Here is a 19,613-nt window from a genome sequence, read left to right as displayed (position 1 = left end):
GCGTTTGCTCGCCTCTTATCGGTTGTATGGCACGTGGCAATATATATGGCGCATGGAATAAACCAAGGGGCTCGTTCTGCTGGGAACTACGTTGCTGTCTGTTCCTTGAGCCGTAAGGCACAAGACAGTTTGAACAATCGCTCACCCGATGGCGCTGCGTGTCCGCGAGGCAGCGGCTCTACTGTTCCACGCCCAAAATCAGCACGTTGCATGCCACAGATTAAAGAAGGGAGCGAAGAGCGGGTTGCTTGCTGTCGCATTCACAACTCATAAGAAGTGCTTAGGTGTACGCCGAGCCTTTTTAATAATATGCTATTAAATATTTGCTTTGAGATTCACTGCAAATTCATACTTTTCAAGGTGTTGATTGCGGCGGGTTAGCTCCGTTGAGCGTGAAAAAGCAACGCCCGCGAGAGCGACCTCCGCAATTGTTGCTTCCCCGCAGTTCACGGGTGCTTGGCAAGTAAAATATAAAAAAGAAAGCTTGAGTTACTTTTAAGCAATTCTTACGAGTTTGAATACGAAAGCATGCAAGCCGCTCGTCCGCTCCCTTTTTCGTCTGCTGCATACTTTTCGTCGCTGGTCAGCGCGCGTGCTCCCTTGGGCACGCTAACCTTGGACTCCTTGGACACTCTGCGTTAACGACGCGCTGATGGACACGCAGCGCCATGGGGTGAGCAGTCGTGGAAACTGACGAGCGTAGCCATGGCCTCCGAGATCCCGAAGCGCGTGCGCACTTTGACGCGCTTCAAAATTTCAGAGGTTATGGCGCAGCGGCCAATGGGAGCCCCGTCGACGCGCGCCAGCCAATGGAACCGAAGGCAAATCGCTCCTATTGGGATCGCGGAAACTAGAAGTCGTTTTCACACTTCAGACTGATGACGTCAGCTCGCTTCATGAGACAGTTAATGCTTTCGCATTAAAATTAAACTGTGGCTGTTATGCGAGAGCATATGTCAGGCAGAGATGCCCCGACAACCTGCATTCATCATTTGTGATACTTTTTTTATTTGTTTCAAATTCGAGATTAAAGAAAGAATATTTTCATATAGAGAGATATGTAAATCCACTCAATTAGATATAGCTTGCATCTCCATAGGTTTAACTTTATGTAAAATCCGTCTATATTTGCAAAACCAGGGCATCACACTTTCTGATGATGCAGTTCATAAATATAATTACATTAAAGTTATAAATGGGCAAGTGGAAGCTTGGGAACAACCTTCCCAAGTTTAGATGGGTTTCTGTTTAAGCATAGTACAACAGTAGCCAAAAGGCTTGGAAAAAAACTATTTAACCCTTGATTAAGAAACTATTAGGTCAAAACCACCCTTTTCTTCGAACTCAAAATCCACCATTTGCACATGTATGTTGCTTTGCGGTGATGTTGCACAGACGGACTTGGTACGCCATTTGCGCCTCGATGACACAAATATCATCCGTAGCATCTCCCAGCTACACCTAGCGCTTCAGCAGGAGTGGAGATCGAAGTTTGTGTAGCTTGCGGTTGCACATCCCAGCTTTCAAGAGTTACACTACTTTACACCTCCCAGTTTCCTCCAAGGCATGTGCTTTTTCTCTTCCACTTCGCCTCTCATACACTCTTTCCCACCACATATGGGAGCACATTACTAAGCCGTAGTGTTAGGTTTTCTACATCGCCTACATATGCTTGGTATTCTACATCACCGAAAGAGGCTAGCGCAGAACACAGATTCACAACGCATGCTACATCGGCATTTGGCTGCGACTCTCGTTCGATCAGTGAGGACACGTGTCCCAGACAAACACTGACGCAGCCCTAATGTGACACTCTTCCGTTACAAAAGTGCGTTATTGAAGTGTGAATATTGCTTTAGTCAACTAAGATAATAAAAATAAAAGCTGCCCAAAAAAGAGACGTGCATGCTCAGAACTATGCCTGGTAGGTCCAGATTTTGCGAAACTAAATTACACTATAAGTTGTCTCCGACAAAAAAAAATGTACAATGTTGCCTTCACCTCAAAAGTAAACTATGCATTGCCGAAAGCTCAGTCACCGTCGAAATGTGGTGCCAGCGGTCCGGACCAAATGCTAAAGTTTCTGTGTGTCGTTGCCCAATGCAAAAGTGATATAAGCGATTTTCGTAAATTTGCAATGGGAAAGTGGCAGCCAACAACGCCTATGAATACATGGAAAGATGAATGGCATCAGCAAACGAGAACGGGCCCCATTTTTCTATTGAAATTTTCAGAAAACTACTTACAACTTATGAATAAGATAACAGTTAGTTCTGAAACTTTTGCATCTGTTCGGACCACAAAGGCTACATTTGGGTAAAAAATAGCGTTTTGCAATACACAGTTTGTTCTTGCGGTGAAACAAACACTGTATATCTTTTTTTCGGGGACACGCTGTATATCATAACAAACAACAACGTTCTGGGACCGATGGGAAGACATACCCAGCTTCTTGCGGATGCTGTCGGTCATGCGGGCAAGCTCCCGCTGGCCCGCAGCAATCAGGGCCTTCTCGACGGTCAGCTCCTTGAGGTTCTCAGCCACAAAGACCTGAACGTTCTGCTGGGAGCTCTTGAGCTTCTCCTGCTGAGCCATCAGCTCCTCTTGGTTCTCACTCACCCTGAGCTGGCTACGCTCAAACTCAGACATTGCTCTTGCCTGGAATCAAAGAGAAACAAATTACACTGGCTCGATCGTGCTGACAAAGACCGAGGGGCACAGAATTTGTCGTGAATGAGCTGGGCACATGCTATGTGTGTGTGAGCTCACATGATGTCACGACGTCACATGACTACTGACATCACAGTGCCACGTGATACTGCACACACACCTCCCTCGAGCAAAAGTGGGAGCCGGCAGCTGATGCCCCATTTAAAAAAAAAGGTGAAACATGCGAGAAAAACCAGGAACATTTTGCACCACCAATGGCCTCATAATACCGCTTATGAAGAGCCTTCTCCAGGATGAGGGAATGAAATTTCACACTATAGTCACTGATAAGGTGAGAACAGCAGGAAGGACCTTCAATTGTCCCACCTCCAGCCTGAGCTTCCCACCTTCAACAGTGCTTCGGCGTCTTGTGCATCTCGAGCGCATGTGCGCAGCCAAAGCGTGTCGGAAGGCATGGAGTGTGTGCTGGAGGTCGGACATTCAAAAGACACACCCTGCCGTACTTACCACCCCAAGTAAATGGAGTGATAAAAAAAAATATGAGAAAATAAGAGCCTTGGTTAGCATGTTTTTCAAAGACTAGGAAGACATGAAAACACACTATAAAAAAAAAAGAATGAAGCTTATAGAAAGAAAGTGAAGTGGCATCAAGCACAGATGCATGCTTTAAAAAGCATAAAGACACAGCACGTCAGAGAAGCACATTTACAAGCAAAAAGTAATAATTATGCTACTACTTGACAAGAGTTTGGACAAACAACTCCCCAGGAAACGAGCAGTCAGAGTGCAACAGTAAAAGTCCCAGAACCGAGAGAAGATGAGCGTACCTGCTGGTCAGAAGACCAGACCAGCTTGTTAATGGTCATTTCCGTTTTGACATGGAACTGCTGCTGCCTGGTGCTGTAGCAGACTGCCCTTGCACGGTTGCTCACCAGGTGGTACGCATTCCAAGTGTGCTGGTCCATGCCCTTGGTGCATTCTCGCAGGGACTGGAAAGTGTCCCATTATCGATACCAACTTTAAATGTATGAGCTAAAATGCTGGTGACAGAGGAACGACCATGTATGTGTTGTTTAAACATAGTAGATTGCAAAATATGAATGACATTACTTGATTCCAAGCAATGGCATAAATGGACAGAGCAAAAGAAGAAACTGCTTTGTTTATCCCATCTTGTAAAGATGAGAAAAAAACTCTCAGACGGCGCACTGATTGATAACTGAAGTGCACTCCTGAAACAGTAACAAAATTCTCACTCATATGTTTGTGGTGCTAGTGAATTAGAAAATGAACACCAATTGTATGTTACCGCTGTTTGTGCTGCTCCTAGTGCTTCGTGTTACGGTGATAGCAGTTACTGGCGAGGCTTTGCGGTAAATTCTCGTATGTGCTTCGTGTGGGGTCGGGACGTCATGGGCTCACCAGACACCGCGACGTGATCATACGACATTAGGAAGTCGTGTGACGCGGTCACATTATGCAACACTGTGACACCACGGGATATGCCATTTCTCACTGCAGGTCGATTTTAATGTGAACATGCATTATGGCCAGAATGCATGCCTTAGAGACTTTATGGAAGACCACCGTAAGGATACACAGTGCACTAGGCTTAGTTTGGTGAACATCTAGACTTCATCGAGGGTCTTCAATTGCTGTCACACTTGAGTACTCCCTATTCATTTTCCGGCCGTAACCAACCGAAGCTTGTGTCCGACTGTCACCTCTTTCTAGCACATCAAACCTAGCCCTCTCGTAAAATGTGTGCGTGCCACTGTCTCAAATGTGCACGTTATACCATTACTTTGGTCCGTATGCCAATGCCACTTCTCAAAATATTAGTGGAGCCAGATATGCCTCGGGGGCATGCTCACGAGCAGAGCTTGCACTAGAGTAGATCAATGTGTTGTGGAACCTTGTCACGAGTCCACATTCCTTCTGCCTTGGGCTATTCTCTCTAGTAACTAAGGTTTCATGTTTTGGGGGTTGTATTTTTTTTTCCCCCAGAAATTCAGAGTCTTGCGGTGTAAAACAAAAATTTGGCGTTTATCAAGGCTTCTGCTGAAGAAAACAAGACAAGGGCAGATCATTCCACAACCTCTAGGGGATGTGCACGTGATCCGTATAATTGTCCGCAAGAAAGCTTCACAGGCAGTTCAGTGCATAGTCTACAAAATTTAAAATAACATGTGAATCAAAGTGGGACCATTTGTAAATCAACTGAAGCCACTTAGAGGTAAAGCGGAGACCAGCTAGAAATAAAGGGGGCTACATAGAATAAAGTGGTCCCACCTATAAAACCACTTTAAATATTCACCTGCGTCTGGATAAAAAGTTACTGCCCGTGAAGGTTGGAATTTTCTCATTTAAAGAATTTGGGGTTTTTTGGTTCCTCCCCTTCCCCCTCCCTTGAATTCAATAAAACTGACTTGCGGGGTTCATTTTTGGGGTTCGGAGGTAAATACTGAAAAAGGAAACCCTCTACTCATGACTCTAGGGTTCCATGTTTTCGGTCTTGTAAAAAAAAAAAAAAAAAAAAAAATGGGGAAAAAATGGAGAATACCGGCAAACTCTGAAACGGAGCTATCCTTGAAAAAGATACACCCAAGCTTCGCAACAAGAAAATCTTTGTCCACAGCTCTATTTTGTACCGACGGCCAGAATGCAGCCCCCCAATTGACTGCACGTCCACCGGGCTTCTTCTCAATTGCTTCAGAACAACACATCATATCTTGTTTATTTTTTTCATTGGGACAGGAATCTTTTCTGAATATTCGCGTCACGCTTATTCGTTCCCTTGTGGTTGGGGAATTTCATGCCTGTGTCTGATCTCCTTCAACACGACCCTTGGTAAACTCAGATTTTTCGTCCGACACCAAATGTTAACAAGGAAAAACTCCAAATCCAAGGGAAGGAATGAACCCCAACAAAACACCCCCGAATTAGAAAAATAAACTAGTTTCTTCGGGGTTTATTTTTCTTCGAATTAGGAAGTGTTTTTTCGGGGTTTACTTTTTTTCCCCCGCAGATTAAATGCTTTTTGTTCTCCATTTTCGCTGTTGAATGAAAATTGGGGGTTCGTCGGAGTTTGTGCCAAGAAAATGGGATACGGGCGCAAGACTCCCCCAACGTTTGGGGAACACAAGCTTGACCCGAATACTCAGAAAGTGCCCCACTACCAATAAGAGAAGGAAACAAGATAAGCTGTGCGGGTCCAAAAAATACAGGCAACCACACTTCACTGGAGGCCGTGTTTTGGGTCACCAAATAAAGATGTAAATATTGTTGGTATTTTTTTGGCATGAAGCTCGTGTTTTATCGATCTGATGACAGCTGAAATTTGGGGTTTTTTGGTTCCCACCAACCTTGAGAAAACCGGCTCTGGGGTTAATTTTCGGGGTTTATCGGCATCTACCATAGGGAGCCCTACTCGTAACCCATCATTATAATAATAGGCCATATGAAAATTGAAGAAACACGAGCAACTTACCATGTCGTCGGTGCAAGGAAAGGTTGCACGCCCCTCGACTGCAGATTGGCAGTTCAGCAAGCGCACGCTCAATTTTCCCATGTCTTCCTCACTCAATGAAGAACAGGAAGCCTTCAGGTTTAAGAAGACCTGTGGCAAGTGGAAGAGATAACATTTTGAATTTAATTAATAAGAGAATATAGCGTAGTAAAGTATCTTTTAAGATTCGTTTTTCATCACTCTATTCCAAATATTCAGCCCCACTATTTGAAACTGAAATCTAGTAGAGTTGAGGACACGACTGGCACTGTCAAGCTTGAAACCTTCATCCACGCTATCAGCTGCTCTACCATTCCTTGGCCAGTGGCAATCCGTTCTTTGAGCGGCGTCTCATCGACAAGCAACATTCCATCAACAGTTTGCTCCATTAAAAGGTTTCCCGCACTCGTCTCATTGACACAACTTGCAATGCGTCGTCGCAAACTTTTTGCATCTCACCTGATGTACAGAGGCAGAGAGCCCTGAGGCTTAGGCAAGTATGCCTCAGTGAATTATGCACTAGTATTTGGCGGCTTCCAGACTTTGAGAATGAAACATTGCAGGAGGCAGTGTCCACAAAACGCCACATAGGTGAAAAATGTGCCCATGAAACATGCTTCCACAATGAGGAAAAGTTGTTCACGAAACGTGTTTCCACGAAATCTGTTTCCACACGTGTTGCAACTAAACAATATGGATATTTGTTAATTTATTATGTCTACAACAATCGGCACACAATATCTGAAAGAGTTTCATTATAGCTATCTGTGCTACAGATTACCCAAATGTAATGACACTAGGCTAGAATTTTGTTTCTGAGAGCACTTGCACAAAGGAAGTGCTGTCTAAAAGCACAAGCTTGAGCTAGTCTCCTGAAACACTACCAGGTTGGACACTCATGGAGTATACACTGCAGATTTCAGCTGTGACATGGGAGCACAGAACGCAACAGGGGAGGATCAGAACCGTGCAGGTAATAATTCGATCCCACTAAGTGACTGATTCATTTTATGATAAATTTCGAATTTTGCTACGAACTTTACAACCGCATTGAGGAAGTGCAGGGAAACTGCCTCATTTGGCAATGTATCTTTTCACCAGCATGTAGTGATTGGCTTTCACGGCAATGTATCTTTTCCCCAGACTCGGGGGTTTGTCTAAAATTATAACCTTTTTTGTTCTTTTATTAAATTGGCATAAAAAAAAAAAGAAAAAAAAAAGAGAAAAGATGTCCCTATTTTAGTGATTAAAGAACAAAACATACTCTAAATGAACCCCTATCATATTCTTAAAAGAGTTGGTGAAATAAAAGGCAGCTCCTACACCCCAAAAAGCTTTCTCCTTCGGCCCTTCATGTCGAGGCTTGCGCAGATTTTGTTGCGTTTTGATTTGCTAGATTAGATTAGGTGAACTTAACTGTGGCGAGTTCACATTTGGCGGGTTCGTACTGCAAATATTAAACCCGCACGAGGACCTTGGCCTGACCAGTTCTTCGATTTAATAAATACTTCGGGGAACATGAGGTCGGTACGCTTGCAAAAGAGACCGTTGCTCGACGGGACATCGGGACATGGCCAAAGGTTCACGACAAAAGACATTCCTTACCTTGTGATGACACACATCGAGCTTGGATAGCTGCAAGCCGTATTTCTTCCCCTCCTTGAGGAAGTCTTCGTCCGAAGTGCTCATCTCGAAAGGCACAGACACCGCAGTGCCGTCCTTGTTGAAGTCCTTCGGGTCGTCGACAACGGCCACCGTCGCCGGCTGACCACCGTAGAACCCAAACCAGTCGAAGCAATGGCAGGGGGAGAACGCAACAAGATGGACGAACAATGCTAGGAAATTATCGGCGAGATGCATCGTACGAAAAGAGTGTCGCATAAAATGTTGGAAATGAGTCTAGGGACGACAACAACTACAGTGAAGTGTAAAGGCAATAAAGGTTTCAAAGTTCGCTTTAAAGAGCAGCGGAACTGGCGGAACAGTGAACCAAGCGTGCCAAGCGTTCTGATTGGCTGATTTATGGTGATATCGATGGTGCTGCAGCTCTCCTTTTGTACACCGCTGGCTGAAAATTGAAGCGGACGAGCCTGGTCGGAGTCGTGCGTTTTGTATAGTCTGTTTCATACTTAGCGTGCAACGCTGTCAAAGCTACTGGCGCGAGCGCGTGGCTTCTTCTATGGTTTTGTTTGCGCGAGAACGCGTGCAAATGATCAACGAGATCAAGCCCCGCGCTCGCGCCAGTGGCTTTGACAGCGTTGTACGCTAAGTATGAAACAGAGTATAGGTATAGTGTCCTGTTTGGACCCCCCTTCAGTCTTCGCCCAAATGTACCGCTAGCGGTCCGGACAAGCTGTTAAAAGTTTCACAGCTTGCCGTTATTTAATTTTTTTTTTTTTTCACCGCAAAAATAAACTGCGCATCGCCGAACGCTCCTTATCAACCCCCTCTTCGCGCCAGCAGCTTCGGTAGTTTTAACCCGCAAATGAGGCGAAAAACTTCGAACCAGCGATTTCCGAGAAAGGTGGATTAACCACCATCGAAAATCACTTTATCAAAATGTGCACAACAGAATCCACCTGCTATTCCCTTAGGTCTAAAGTGTACGAGTATGACACTTGACAGATGAGCTTAGGGGCACTAAACTTGTCAAGCACAAAGTTGGGGCCGAAGTTGACAGAGCGCGTCGGGTGAAATATCACGACGCAAAGGCGGATCCAAAGCTCCGTTTTTCTTTTTTTTTTTTTGGGGGGGGGGGGGGGGGGGGATTTGTTGCTTTTTGAGAAAGGGGGAGGGGTCGACGGTCACGACGATGACTTCGCGTTTTTGTCGCCGACGTCCAATTGGCGCGCCCCGCTAACTTTCGGCTCCAACTTTGTGTTTGACGAGTTTAAGGCCCTAGGACGGGGGTACTACGCAGTGCGCACGTTCGTCCGCTTCTTTTGTTGGGGTTGTGGTGACGTCAGAACACCGAGTTCTGCTTGGCTTTGATTGAAGGATAGTGGGTAGAGCTCGAGGCAGCTTGCTTTGAGGTCTACCCGCTATCCTTAAATCAGCTCAGCGTTCTGACGTCACCACAACCCCAACAAAAGCAGACGAATTTGGGCTCCGCATAGCGAGCGAGTATTCACTAACGGCCATGGGAGACACTCACTTGATCAAACGTTTTAGCGAATGCCCGCCTTTCACCGAACGACATTTTAGCGAATAGTCGGACGCCGCAAAGCGGTGTTTTCGGGTGGGCCAAGTGGGTTCATATTTTTTAAATGAGCCGTCGCCACGAAGCGGCGTAAGCACAGCGCTGGGGGTGGGTTAACGCATGCCCCCGTTATTCGCTAAAACGTTCATTTGCTCAAATGTCGCTGTTTGCTTAAACGTCATTTGCTCATACGATATGGACCTGGCGGCCATAGCTGTGCAAGAGACTGCCGAGCGCATGCTGACGGCGAGCTTCCAGTTCTTTTGCAACCTGCATTATGCACCATCAAGGTTTCCAGTCTTAGTAGTCCATAAAGCAAGCTCGTTCTTAGCATGCACTCTAAACATTGCCCTCAAATATGGCGCCCAGTGAATACCCCTATATCTGACTGCACACCAAAGAGAGATTGTTGCTCAGATTCCACATCACACTGCACACATGCAGCCAGAGATTCATCATGGTCAACAGGCTTCAACTGGAGGTACGGCGTCTCGGTATTTCTAAACAGACCATGGAGAGAGATGGAGCCCTTCTTGATTGCAACTGGCATTTCCAAATCTGCCTATACTCTGTTTCACCTTATGAAGTACCGCAGGAAAGGCTACAAGCGCGAGCTCCTTGCTCTAGGGCACAACTCGGTGGCACAAGCTCTCGTACGTCAAGAGCAGCTCCCAACGCTATGAGCTCGCGCTTCTAGCCTTCGCTGCGGTACAACATAAGGTGAAACGGAGTATAGCTATACTCCATTTTACTTTGCGATGGACTGCAGCAGATGCGACGAACCATCCAGGCCAGTTCAGCACTGTGAAGGTATTACACACCCCTCCAGAAAATCGCATGACAGTCACACAGCACTCATTTAGATTGACTTCGATAGCTCGTAAAGATCTTTGTGGTCCATCGTAAGGTATGGGGCACAGTAAAATTCACCTGTACATTAGAATGTTTGTGTCGAAGAAATTAGAACCAATTTAATCTTCAAATTTATTAAAACAAAAACCAGTGCAATTTTATACATTTTAACACATGAGTCGCTATGGCAGTGAAACTGAAATGCAGTGTGAAATGTGCAGCAAAATAAGATGACACTGACAATGGGTTTAAGCAAAGAAAAGCTTCAATTTTTTTTACTTAGAACATTTTTCTTTTTTTTTTTCTGAAGAAACTTGCTTAAACAAGGACACAAGGGACTATGAGCACTTTTCATATATACAAGACTGATGTGTCATTAATGAAAACAATGAGACGGGAACAGAACTTGGTCTCCGTTGCCCGCTAGAACGAGTTTATATGATGGTTGCTGAAACTATTTACATGTTTTCCAGTCTGTGTACAAAATAATTCTCCTCACTCACGGACAAGGAGAGAAGCGCTACAGTGCAAATGTTTTGTTGCACACATTGTGAAACACTAAGGGTCAATAAATTACATGATTAGAAAAAAGCAAAACTATAAAACTCTCGGTTATATGACAGCACAATCCAGGGCACAAATGCCTTTGACTGCACCCCAGCTGCTGAGGTAGGAAAATAACGAAACTGTCGTATTAGGTGGCTCAAAGCAGTTATGAGCAAATGTAGTCTCGCTACAGTTTTCTTTTTCTGTGGGAATGTCAAACTAAAAATTGCACAAAAGAAAGCAACTTATAAGTATGCTTGCAAGAAACGAAAAGACTTCCCCACAAAAGTTAGTGAAGGAGGAAAAAAAACAAAAAAACACAGACATTAACAGCTGTTCATGTTCTGGAGAGAAACAAAACAGACACACAAAAGACAGCTCATAAAAAGAAGGGATTTTAAGCCGCAAGACAAAGCTGCGAGAGACTCGGAATGCCGAAGCGGTAGTAGGAGTGAACTTGGGGTGAGCACACATAACCGGGCAAAAACTACCAGTCTCCACAGAAAACCAACCGGCGTACCAGGTTTCGAGAATACCGGGTTATGCCTGCCCCTTGAAGGCTATCGAAGAGAAGACAAATGATGAAGCAGAAACGGGAAGAAAACAACCTTTAGGCCAGGAGGGAAAAAGAAGGATGCAGAGAGAAAAGAGACGGCCCGCTCAGGCTTGCACCAGCTCTATCAACTTGCTCTCCTTGAGCTCGACGGGCAGGCGACTCTGCGCGACAAAGCGGCGGCATGCCGAGTCTGTCACTTGCGGGCAGTCGCGGAGGTCCAGGTGGCGCAGCCCGGAACAGCGCCGGAGTGCTTCCAATCCGGTGTCCGACACGTTGGCGCAGCGCGACACATCCAACGCCGTGAGGCGCGAGGCCTTGGCCGCCCCGAGCACCGCGATGCCCATGTCCGTGACTCCACGGCAGTCCGACAGGTCGAGGCGACTCAGCTGGGGCAGCTGGTGGCCGAGCAGACGCACGGCCACGTCGGAGATGTCGCAGCCAGCCAGGCGCACCTCCACGAGCAGGCGGGGCTTGGAACGGGCGTCGGGGGCCACGAGGTCCCTCACGGCCTGGTCCCCCAGGCCCTCGACCCAGCTGAGGTCCAGGCAGCGAAGCCCCGGGCAGACGCCCGACCGCAGGGCGGCCACCACCGCCGCCGCCGAGCAGCCGCTCAGCCCGAGCTCCCTGAGGTGGGGCAGCCGGGGCAGCAGCCAGCTGAGCTGTTTGGCCGACACGTTGGTCCAGGCCAGGTCCAGGCAAGTGGGCTGGCGCCGTACGATGCCCGCCAGCGCGTGAGCAGTCACCCGGCGCCGCGACAGGTCCACCCGCCGCCACATGCCGGGCTCCACGCACCAGCGGTTCCAGGCCTTGCACACCAGCTGGCACTGCGAGAGCTCGCGGGGCGTCAGGTAGCGCAGGACAGGCAGCATGGCCTCTCGCAGCAGCGCGTAGCAGGGGCCCTTGGCGTCCGCCGGTAATTGGACGGCCGGCGGCATCTTGGCCTTCTCCAGGTCCTCGGGCAGAGGCGCAGGGCGGACTACGTAGCGGGGCTTCCTCAGGTTGCCCCTGTCTCGTAGAGTCATCTTGAGCTTGAAGTCGCCAGGGTGCGAGGCGCCGCTCAGGATGTACTCCGGGGGTGCACCGCCATTGGCAGTGGGGTTCCGGTCCTCCTTGTTCGAGTCCGGGCTGTCTGTCCGGGACACAAACTCTCCCCCTGGCGGGACGGAGAGGGGAAGGGCGGCGGCCTCGGCCGCCTCCGGCTCCGAGCCTTTGTGCAGGCCGCGCATGGACTGGACGATCTGGTCGTGCGAGCTCTTGACAATAACGGGCTTCTTGTCCGGTACAGCCACCGTGAGCCGGGAGCACGAGCGCACGTAGTCGTCCTTCCGGGGTCGGTTCAATGCGGATGCGTCAAGGCCAACGTTGTCCTTGCACATGTCCTGAAGGGGAAAGAAAGAGAAATACAGGAGGTGAGGATAGCTCAAAAGCATGACGTAAATTAACCCGAGAATCAACCGAGCAACGTATTCTGCTACACGGAGGGCACCAATTAATTAATGTCAAGTGTTATCTGTACTTAGCCCTTATCAAGCCGGAATGGAGGCATGCTGGGCAATATTCGGTCGCTCGCCTTGGTCGATTTCTGTGGACTGCCTTTCTTTACGAGAGACACATCTGGCTTTGGGCATACGCTTCCTCCGAGAATTTCGAGAATGGGCAAGTCTGCAAGCCCATGATCTAAAAGTCGGTGCCCCCTTTGTGGCGATCATTAGGCACAATGTTCAGTTCTAAAATGTTTAGTCGATGTAAAGGAGTATTAAGAATGAGAACGTCTCACAAATCCCATTTCCATTCCCTCCTAAATATTCCAACGATAGAACATACACTTGCATACCCTTTGGCTTATCTAAAAGTCAAGTGAAGGGTGGAGTTGGTCATATTGGGTGTCATAAACCAAGGAGCTCGCCCAAAAGAAAGTTCGGAAAATCATTGCCTGCACCTAACAAGCTCAATTTTTTATCAAACGTGTATTTTGGTGGTGCAATTTACCGCATGAAATTTCGAGGCGTGCCCGGTCCTGCGAAAAATGGGAGCGTCCTTGAAAAGCCTTGAACTTTCTAAAGGTACAACCCATCACTAAAATACGCTTTTGACAAAAATTTGAAAGTGCACTGAAGACGTTTCTGAGATTGTTTGTTCTTTGTGATAACTTATCATACGGGCTACAAGCATCCTAGAAATTCAAAAATTATGCTCGTGCCGTGTCTATTTCCCTACTCAAAATCTGACTGAAGATTGTGCCACGTCCCTTTTTGAGCAGAAAAATCTGGAGCACAAAATCCAGCGGAGGCGCCGGGGTCGTGACGACGGGCCTCAGTCAGTCCACACGCCTGTCTTCACTCCGCCGGCACTTCAGCAAGATTTTGTGCTCCAGATTTTTCCGGTCAGAAAGGGGAGTGAAACAAACTTCGATCAGATTTTTAGTAGGGAACTAGACGTTGCACGAGCATATTGTTTGGATTTCTAGGATGCGTGGAGCCCAAATGATAAGTTATTACCAAGAACAGACAATATTAGAAACGTCTTCAGTGCACCTTTAACCTCGGTACGAGAGGGCAGCAATTATTTTGGTACATTTAATAGTGAGCTCCTTGATCCATAACACCCTGCATCAGCCGATGCAGAGACACTCACCTCGTCACTGATGTCTCCATTGCTGGCGGCAGGCTGTACTTGCTGAACCGGGTCGTCTGACAAAGGCATGCCGTCGTACTCGAGGGGTTCCTGAGGTCCTTCTGTCTTGATCTGAGCCAGGAGACAAAGCACCAGGTTGCAGGCAATGGCACAGCAATATCTTGCGGACTCCAAATCAGATGTCTATAGATGTTGAATTTCTTCACTCTTCATCTTGAATTGATTATTATTTCTTCTGCAGACCTCAAAATCTGCCCCTGCCTTGCCTCCCTCTCTTTCCCCCCCCCCCCCCCCCCCCCCCCCTCTACTCCAAAAGAAAAGAATGAAGAGGCCAGGTTTTGCTTTGAGATGAACATAACCTCAAATTATGTTCTCGGAAAAATAGAATACACAAAACTTAAAACAATGTTGCTAGTACCGAACATTTGGCCACAACTCTTCAACAATACCCTTGAAAAAGAAAAAAGCGGCAAGATGTTTGAACTGTGAGGGCAGGCAGCTTACAAAGAAATTCGAAAAGATAGCTTTCATAAACAGGGCACTTTTTCAGCGGAGGCATTTGTTCTAATGGTCTTTATTTCAGTAATCCACTACGGCCCTGTCGCAACACCACTGCTTGTGAAACCCATTTAGCCACGCTCTCTCGGTACATTCGACGTCATCATGGGGTCACGTGACACTAACGTAACGTTGCGGGACATCATGAGGTCACGCGAGCACGTGCCAAGGTCATATAAGCAATGTTTCCCCTTGTGTGGCTACAATGCAGCGTGCATGAGCGAGAAGGAACACCTATCTGTACTTCTAGAAGAGCTGAGTTCGCTCTTACTCCGAGTGTAAAAGATAAGGAGGCCAACGTGACCTTGACGAGTCAGTCTCGCCCTAGCTTACTTCCTAACATTCTAGGTAGAATATTGGAGACAGAGTGTAGTAGATTAGAAGCCGAGCGTGGCCTTGCCGACTTCCTCTCCCTTTCTTGCAGTCTCGCTCCAGCCAGCTGCAACGCCGACACCGCGACGCTCATTCCTTTTTGTTTCTGGCACAAGTCCGCCGATTCAACCTTTATTTTCAGCTTTACGCCGGTTGATCATTTCCATCCACGACAATATTGCTTATATGACTTCCCCCGTGAGTCGGTCGAGCACACCGTGTCGCTTTTCTCGTGGAACCCCACGACACATTCTACGATACAACTGGGCCCGAAAAGGGCACCCACCTTCTTCTTGGCTGGCGCGCCGCAGACGTCCAGCTCGGAGGAGCTGAGTTCTGCGGCGGCGGCAGCTGCTTCGTGGGGCCGCAGAGTGAGGTTGAGCGCCGGGTTGCCGCGCGCCACGGGGGAGCTCCCGCCGGTAGCATCACCGCATGGAGTGCACTCTGAGTCTGGCCGGCCGTCATGTGGACCTTTCGACACCCTCCCTCGAGTGTGTCGTGGCTGCGAGGAAGAGACGGGGTGGGATGAGCTTGCACGCAGGGAACAGTCTCGTTGCCAACACTGCCGACAGGCATGTGGAGGCTTATGAGAAGCAAACGGGCTTGCACACTTTCAATGTGGGTGCGAGGAGCGTAGTTGAGTCAAATGCTCCTAGATAGCGGGGCTGCATTGCTGAACTTTTTGCTTCGCCTAAACGAGCCAAAGCACAGATTGGACGCAAGTACAGTTGGGTCTCACTCGTGTGGATGCCTCCACTACTCCCAAAAATCGCCCACAATGAGAGTTGTCCATAATGGGAAGTTTTAGAATAATGCAAGCAATATTAGCGCACGTTAGCGCTAAATTTAGCGCCTGCATTAGCGCATGCTACGCAAGAGTATTAGAAAAGTGTTCTTCCGCCGCGATGCAAAACCTAAGCATCTCACACTTGTAACACCACCAAGATACAGTAACAATTTTTATTTCACACATAAAATGCTGTAACTTGATAGAGAAAAAAAAAAAGAAATGTTTGGTTTAAAGTAGCATTTCAGATTTGTTTTAAGGGGAAACACTACCCAAAGAACTGCTTGATTAATCTCAATAAAAATTTCATGGCGAGATTATATCATTGCTGAGACCATCTGTACCAGATTACATCATTCTAGTTTAATTGTGAAAGAAGTTGCACATGTTGGTTGAGGAAAACTATCGTTTTGTACTATCGGTTTAGGAAAACTATCGCCACAGCAGATAACTGTAAAGTAATTTAGCAGATAACTGTAAAGTAATTTGTCAATGTCTTATCTTTCTTCATAGCAGACACTGTGTGTAATGTCCCGCTACATAGAAGTGTTTTCTCCTACGCACGCGGGTGCACTGCAGTGAAGCAAGACACGCAAAATTGCAACGTTTTACTACGCGGTTCTCGCTTCACTCCAGCACACCACTGCACAGTGACAAGCATACTCATTGATGCTAGCTATCCAGACAGAACAGACAATCAGCGTGAGAAATATTGCGAACCTTCCCGAATACTGTCAATATTTGATACGGAGATCAAATCGAATAACACATTATTTAAAAAAATAATCACTATTTTTGGAAATTCGCACGAGCCTACCGTAACAATCCGGCCACGTCACGGGGCCCGATTTATTGCATCTTGGCACTAATAAAGTGAAAACAAGATTTGCTGCAACGTTGGTGCAAATTCCTCACATTTTGACAAAATGTAGCAGGGTAAGCCGTTTGGTGCAAACGGTGCAGCATTCACATCACTGCTATCAGTTGACAAGCTCCCCGGAAGAACGTAGTTTGAAAGCGGTCCCTTTTTTGCCAATGTGACAGCTGATACGGGTGGATAGCGATCCTAGTGCCACCGCATGCACGAGCAACTAAGAAGGAGTGTACTGAATTTTGAAACACAAGCAATGTGCATTCAACGTTCCACCGGTTCCGTCGCTTCTGTCCGTACCAGCTGGGCCGGTAACGTGGCAAGTGTCACCGAGCGGACAATGCAACAAAAAGGTTCCAGGTGTTCTATACTTGTTTCCACCCCAAGAAAGAAAAAAAACAAGTATTGCGCATTGTTCATACGCCGTACAAAGTAGCTTTTGCAAGATTTGGTTGTTCGAGGAAGAAGCGATGCATTTGGCATTTAAAATGTGTACATCTTGAAAAGAAAAACATATCTAATCTAAAATGCACCTACATATATCTTAATTTTCCACATAAAGGGGGAAATATATAATGCTCTGCGAGGAGCCGGACTTTTTTTTTTTTTTACAATGGTTCTCGAGGTGAAAATGAGTATAGGAAGCTTGACAACTGAATGCACTCTATTAACGTTGGGTTTAACGACGCATAACTCTAAATGACTCTGCGACCCTCTCGCCGCACCACAGGCTCCATCCACGAGGGGAATGGGGCAAGAGAAACGGGGTCAGACCTTGACCTGGTCGGGCTTGCCGTCGCGGCAGCATTTGGGGCACTCCCAGCTGTTGGGCAGGTCGTCGCTGACGCAACCCTGGGCGCCCCGGAGGGCGGGGTGGCGCTCGTGCAGGCAGGCCGGATGCACAATCTCCCAGCACTGGGAGCACTCCATGAGTGAGGAGCAGGCCTCCTGGTCGCAGGGCTGCGGGGGCGCACCCTTCTCCCAGCCGTCCCGGCCGCATAGCATGCAGCACGCCGTGTGGGGCAGCACCGGCTGCACAAGAGGGGAGGGCCCGGGTGAGCGATGCACGGGCAAGAAGACGGCGGGGAGAGCGAGACACGGCAGGGCCGCACTCCACAAAGCAACGTAAACCTTAACGTTCGCCTCTCCACCGTGCGAGACAAAGGGGAGGAGTCCAAACTTTTCCCCATTGCCGGACAGCACAAAGCGCAGGAATTCCGATGCGTACGACTCCAAAAACGTTCGGAAGTACTTCTTTCGAGGTTTCGAATACGCTGTCGCGATGCGAAGCCGCCGAGACCGGGGCATAGACGTTCAACGAGCATGGATGCAGGATTACGTCGGACGCAGCAACTTGTCACGAAGGAAGTTTCAACAAAATCCGCGGTACCACGACTACACAACTAGAGTACTAGAAAAGGCGAGGGGATTGAATTTGGAGATGAATCCGTAGTCATTGGATAGACAGATAGTTGACACTACTACGTCTCCGCGGACAGAAACATTTATACTCCGAGAGTTTGGGCGACGGGCAGAGCCTGTCGCTTGCTAGAACAGATGGCAAACTTTACAATAACACACAATGGAGCACTTTGCTTTTGGCCATTCGGCATGCACTGGACCGAATGCACAGTTAGTAGTTGTTCTATAAAAAATTCCTTGTACTCTGACATTTTTTTATGACTGCAATTGGTCACTATATTCAAGCACCGGCCATCCTTCATTGATCTCCAAAAACAAAACCTACAAATAAGCTTTATTTGTCACACTGTCACCAGACAGGGTGACAAGAAGGAGAGTGATGAAGGACAGCACAAACTGCTTTGGATGGTTATTTTAGGTACTGAATGCAACTGAAATAGTACAATAACATGGAGCACATAAATTTATGTTTCCTTCAAGTTCTAAAGGTCGTAATAAAACTGCAATTTATAATTCAGATCATTTGTTAATGACATTTGATTATCAATGTCAATTGCATTTTATCTGTAGCACTTTATAACAAAAATGGCATGTGAATGAAACTTAAGCACAATCCCGCTGAACTCATTCAGGTTCTTTCCGAGATTCCATCCACTGCTCCTGTTAATTTAGTTCCAATTTACTTGCATCTATAGAAAAGTGATAGCTAAACAAATGAGTTGGCATAAATAAATAAACATACAAAAGAGTGCATATAAATGTTCTTGCAATACCAATGTACCCTTGCTAAATCTGGAATCGGAAAAAGGCACCGCCAGGATATCACTGTCAACCATATGTACGAGGCAAAGTTGTATTCAGGAATTGTTGCATCTCACTCTGGAGGAGTGCTTTCCCCCGTAAGGGAAAACATAAACCTAAATTTCAAATTATTTTTAAAAAAATAAATTTTCAATTTTGGGGTTTTTGGTTTTAGAAATTAATTATACACCCTTACACTAAATTTAATAACCATACCCCAGAGTTGATATAAAATATGTTCAACACATTGTGAGGCAGTAACGAAGTAAAGGAGTACAATGTTTGAATGCATCTTTCTCAGTTCCACTTTTAGCTGCAAATTTCATACGAAGGAATTTTTGTTCGAAGGTAAAAGTATTTTGATACGACAATCAAGATGTTTCTGAACTGAAATTTACTGGGGAATCGGGCTATATACTTTATGTTGTTTTAAGTTAAAGTCTTCATTAAAAAAAAAAAAAAGACTATTTTTAGAAACTGATGTAGGACAGATATGCAATTTATATTTGGAGTTAATCATTCTTCTTGAAATATTTACATTTGAGATATAAAAACTAGATAGCCCAAAGTACCAGATCCCCCACTTTATATTCCAGCAGTCAAAATGGTGCTCAATAGCTTCATTTGCATATCATAGATTTCTTAACAAAGAGGGACACATCTAATGGATGTATGTAAATTTGTCCTAGAGAGCGTAAAGTTTGCACGGTACACCTACATCTAACGTTAAATCGTTCCTGAAAATTTCATTACGATCATGCGAGTCGTTTTCAGAAGATAAATCTCTAACCAGTGTCCTCACCTTAGTTAACACGGGCGTGCGCTGCGGCGAAGCAA

At 46.7% G+C, this 19,613-nt stretch overlaps 2 protein-coding genes across 5 annotated transcripts in view; both read right to left on the bottom strand.

The window, feature by feature from the left end:
* Nucleotides 1–8,224, bottom strand: part of LOC8053877 (protein brambleberry) — a 31,815-nt gene extending 23,591 nt beyond the window's left edge. Inside the window, exons 1-4 of the mRNA XM_029982258.2 lie at nt 7,784–8,224; nt 6,161–6,289; nt 3,498–3,659; nt 2,445–2,658 (exon numbers count right to left, since the gene is read on the bottom strand). Coding sequence (XP_029838118.2) covers nt 2,445–2,658; nt 3,498–3,659; nt 6,161–6,289; nt 7,784–8,059 — 781 coding nt within the window. The 5' untranslated portion in view covers nt 8,060–8,224. The remainder of the gene's footprint in view (nt 1–2,444; nt 2,659–3,497; nt 3,660–6,160; nt 6,290–7,783) is intronic.
* Nucleotides 8,225–10,347: 2,123 nt separating this feature from the next.
* LOC8053876 (lysine-specific demethylase 2B) overlaps nt 10,348–19,613 on the bottom strand; it is a 58,024-nt gene continuing 48,758 nt past the window's right edge. For 2 of the 4 annotated variants that reach the window (XM_029968090.4, XM_029968088.4), the window contains exons 14-17: nt 17,328–17,585; nt 15,182–15,397; nt 13,966–14,076; nt 10,348–12,710 (exon numbers count right to left, since the gene is read on the bottom strand). In XM_029968090.4, the coding sequence (XP_029823950.2) occupies nt 11,436–12,710; nt 13,966–14,076; nt 15,182–15,397; nt 17,328–17,585 (1,860 nt within the window). In that variant the 3' untranslated portion in view covers nt 10,348–11,435. The remainder of the gene's footprint in view (nt 12,711–13,965; nt 14,077–15,181; nt 15,398–17,327; nt 17,586–19,613) is intronic. The other 2 variants (XM_040499222.1, XM_029968089.4) reach the window with 1 other exon arrangement.

This window comes from Ixodes scapularis, unplaced genomic scaffold (genome assembly GCF_016920785.2).
Source record: "Ixodes scapularis isolate PalLabHiFi unplaced genomic scaffold, ASM1692078v2 PGA_scaffold1__304_contigs__length_218370807, whole genome shotgun sequence".
Lineage (NCBI taxonomy): Eukaryota > Metazoa > Arthropoda > Arachnida > Ixodida > Ixodidae > Ixodes > Ixodes scapularis.
Note: the sequence above shows the minus strand (reverse complement) of the source record. Positions and strands in the feature narration are given on the sequence as shown.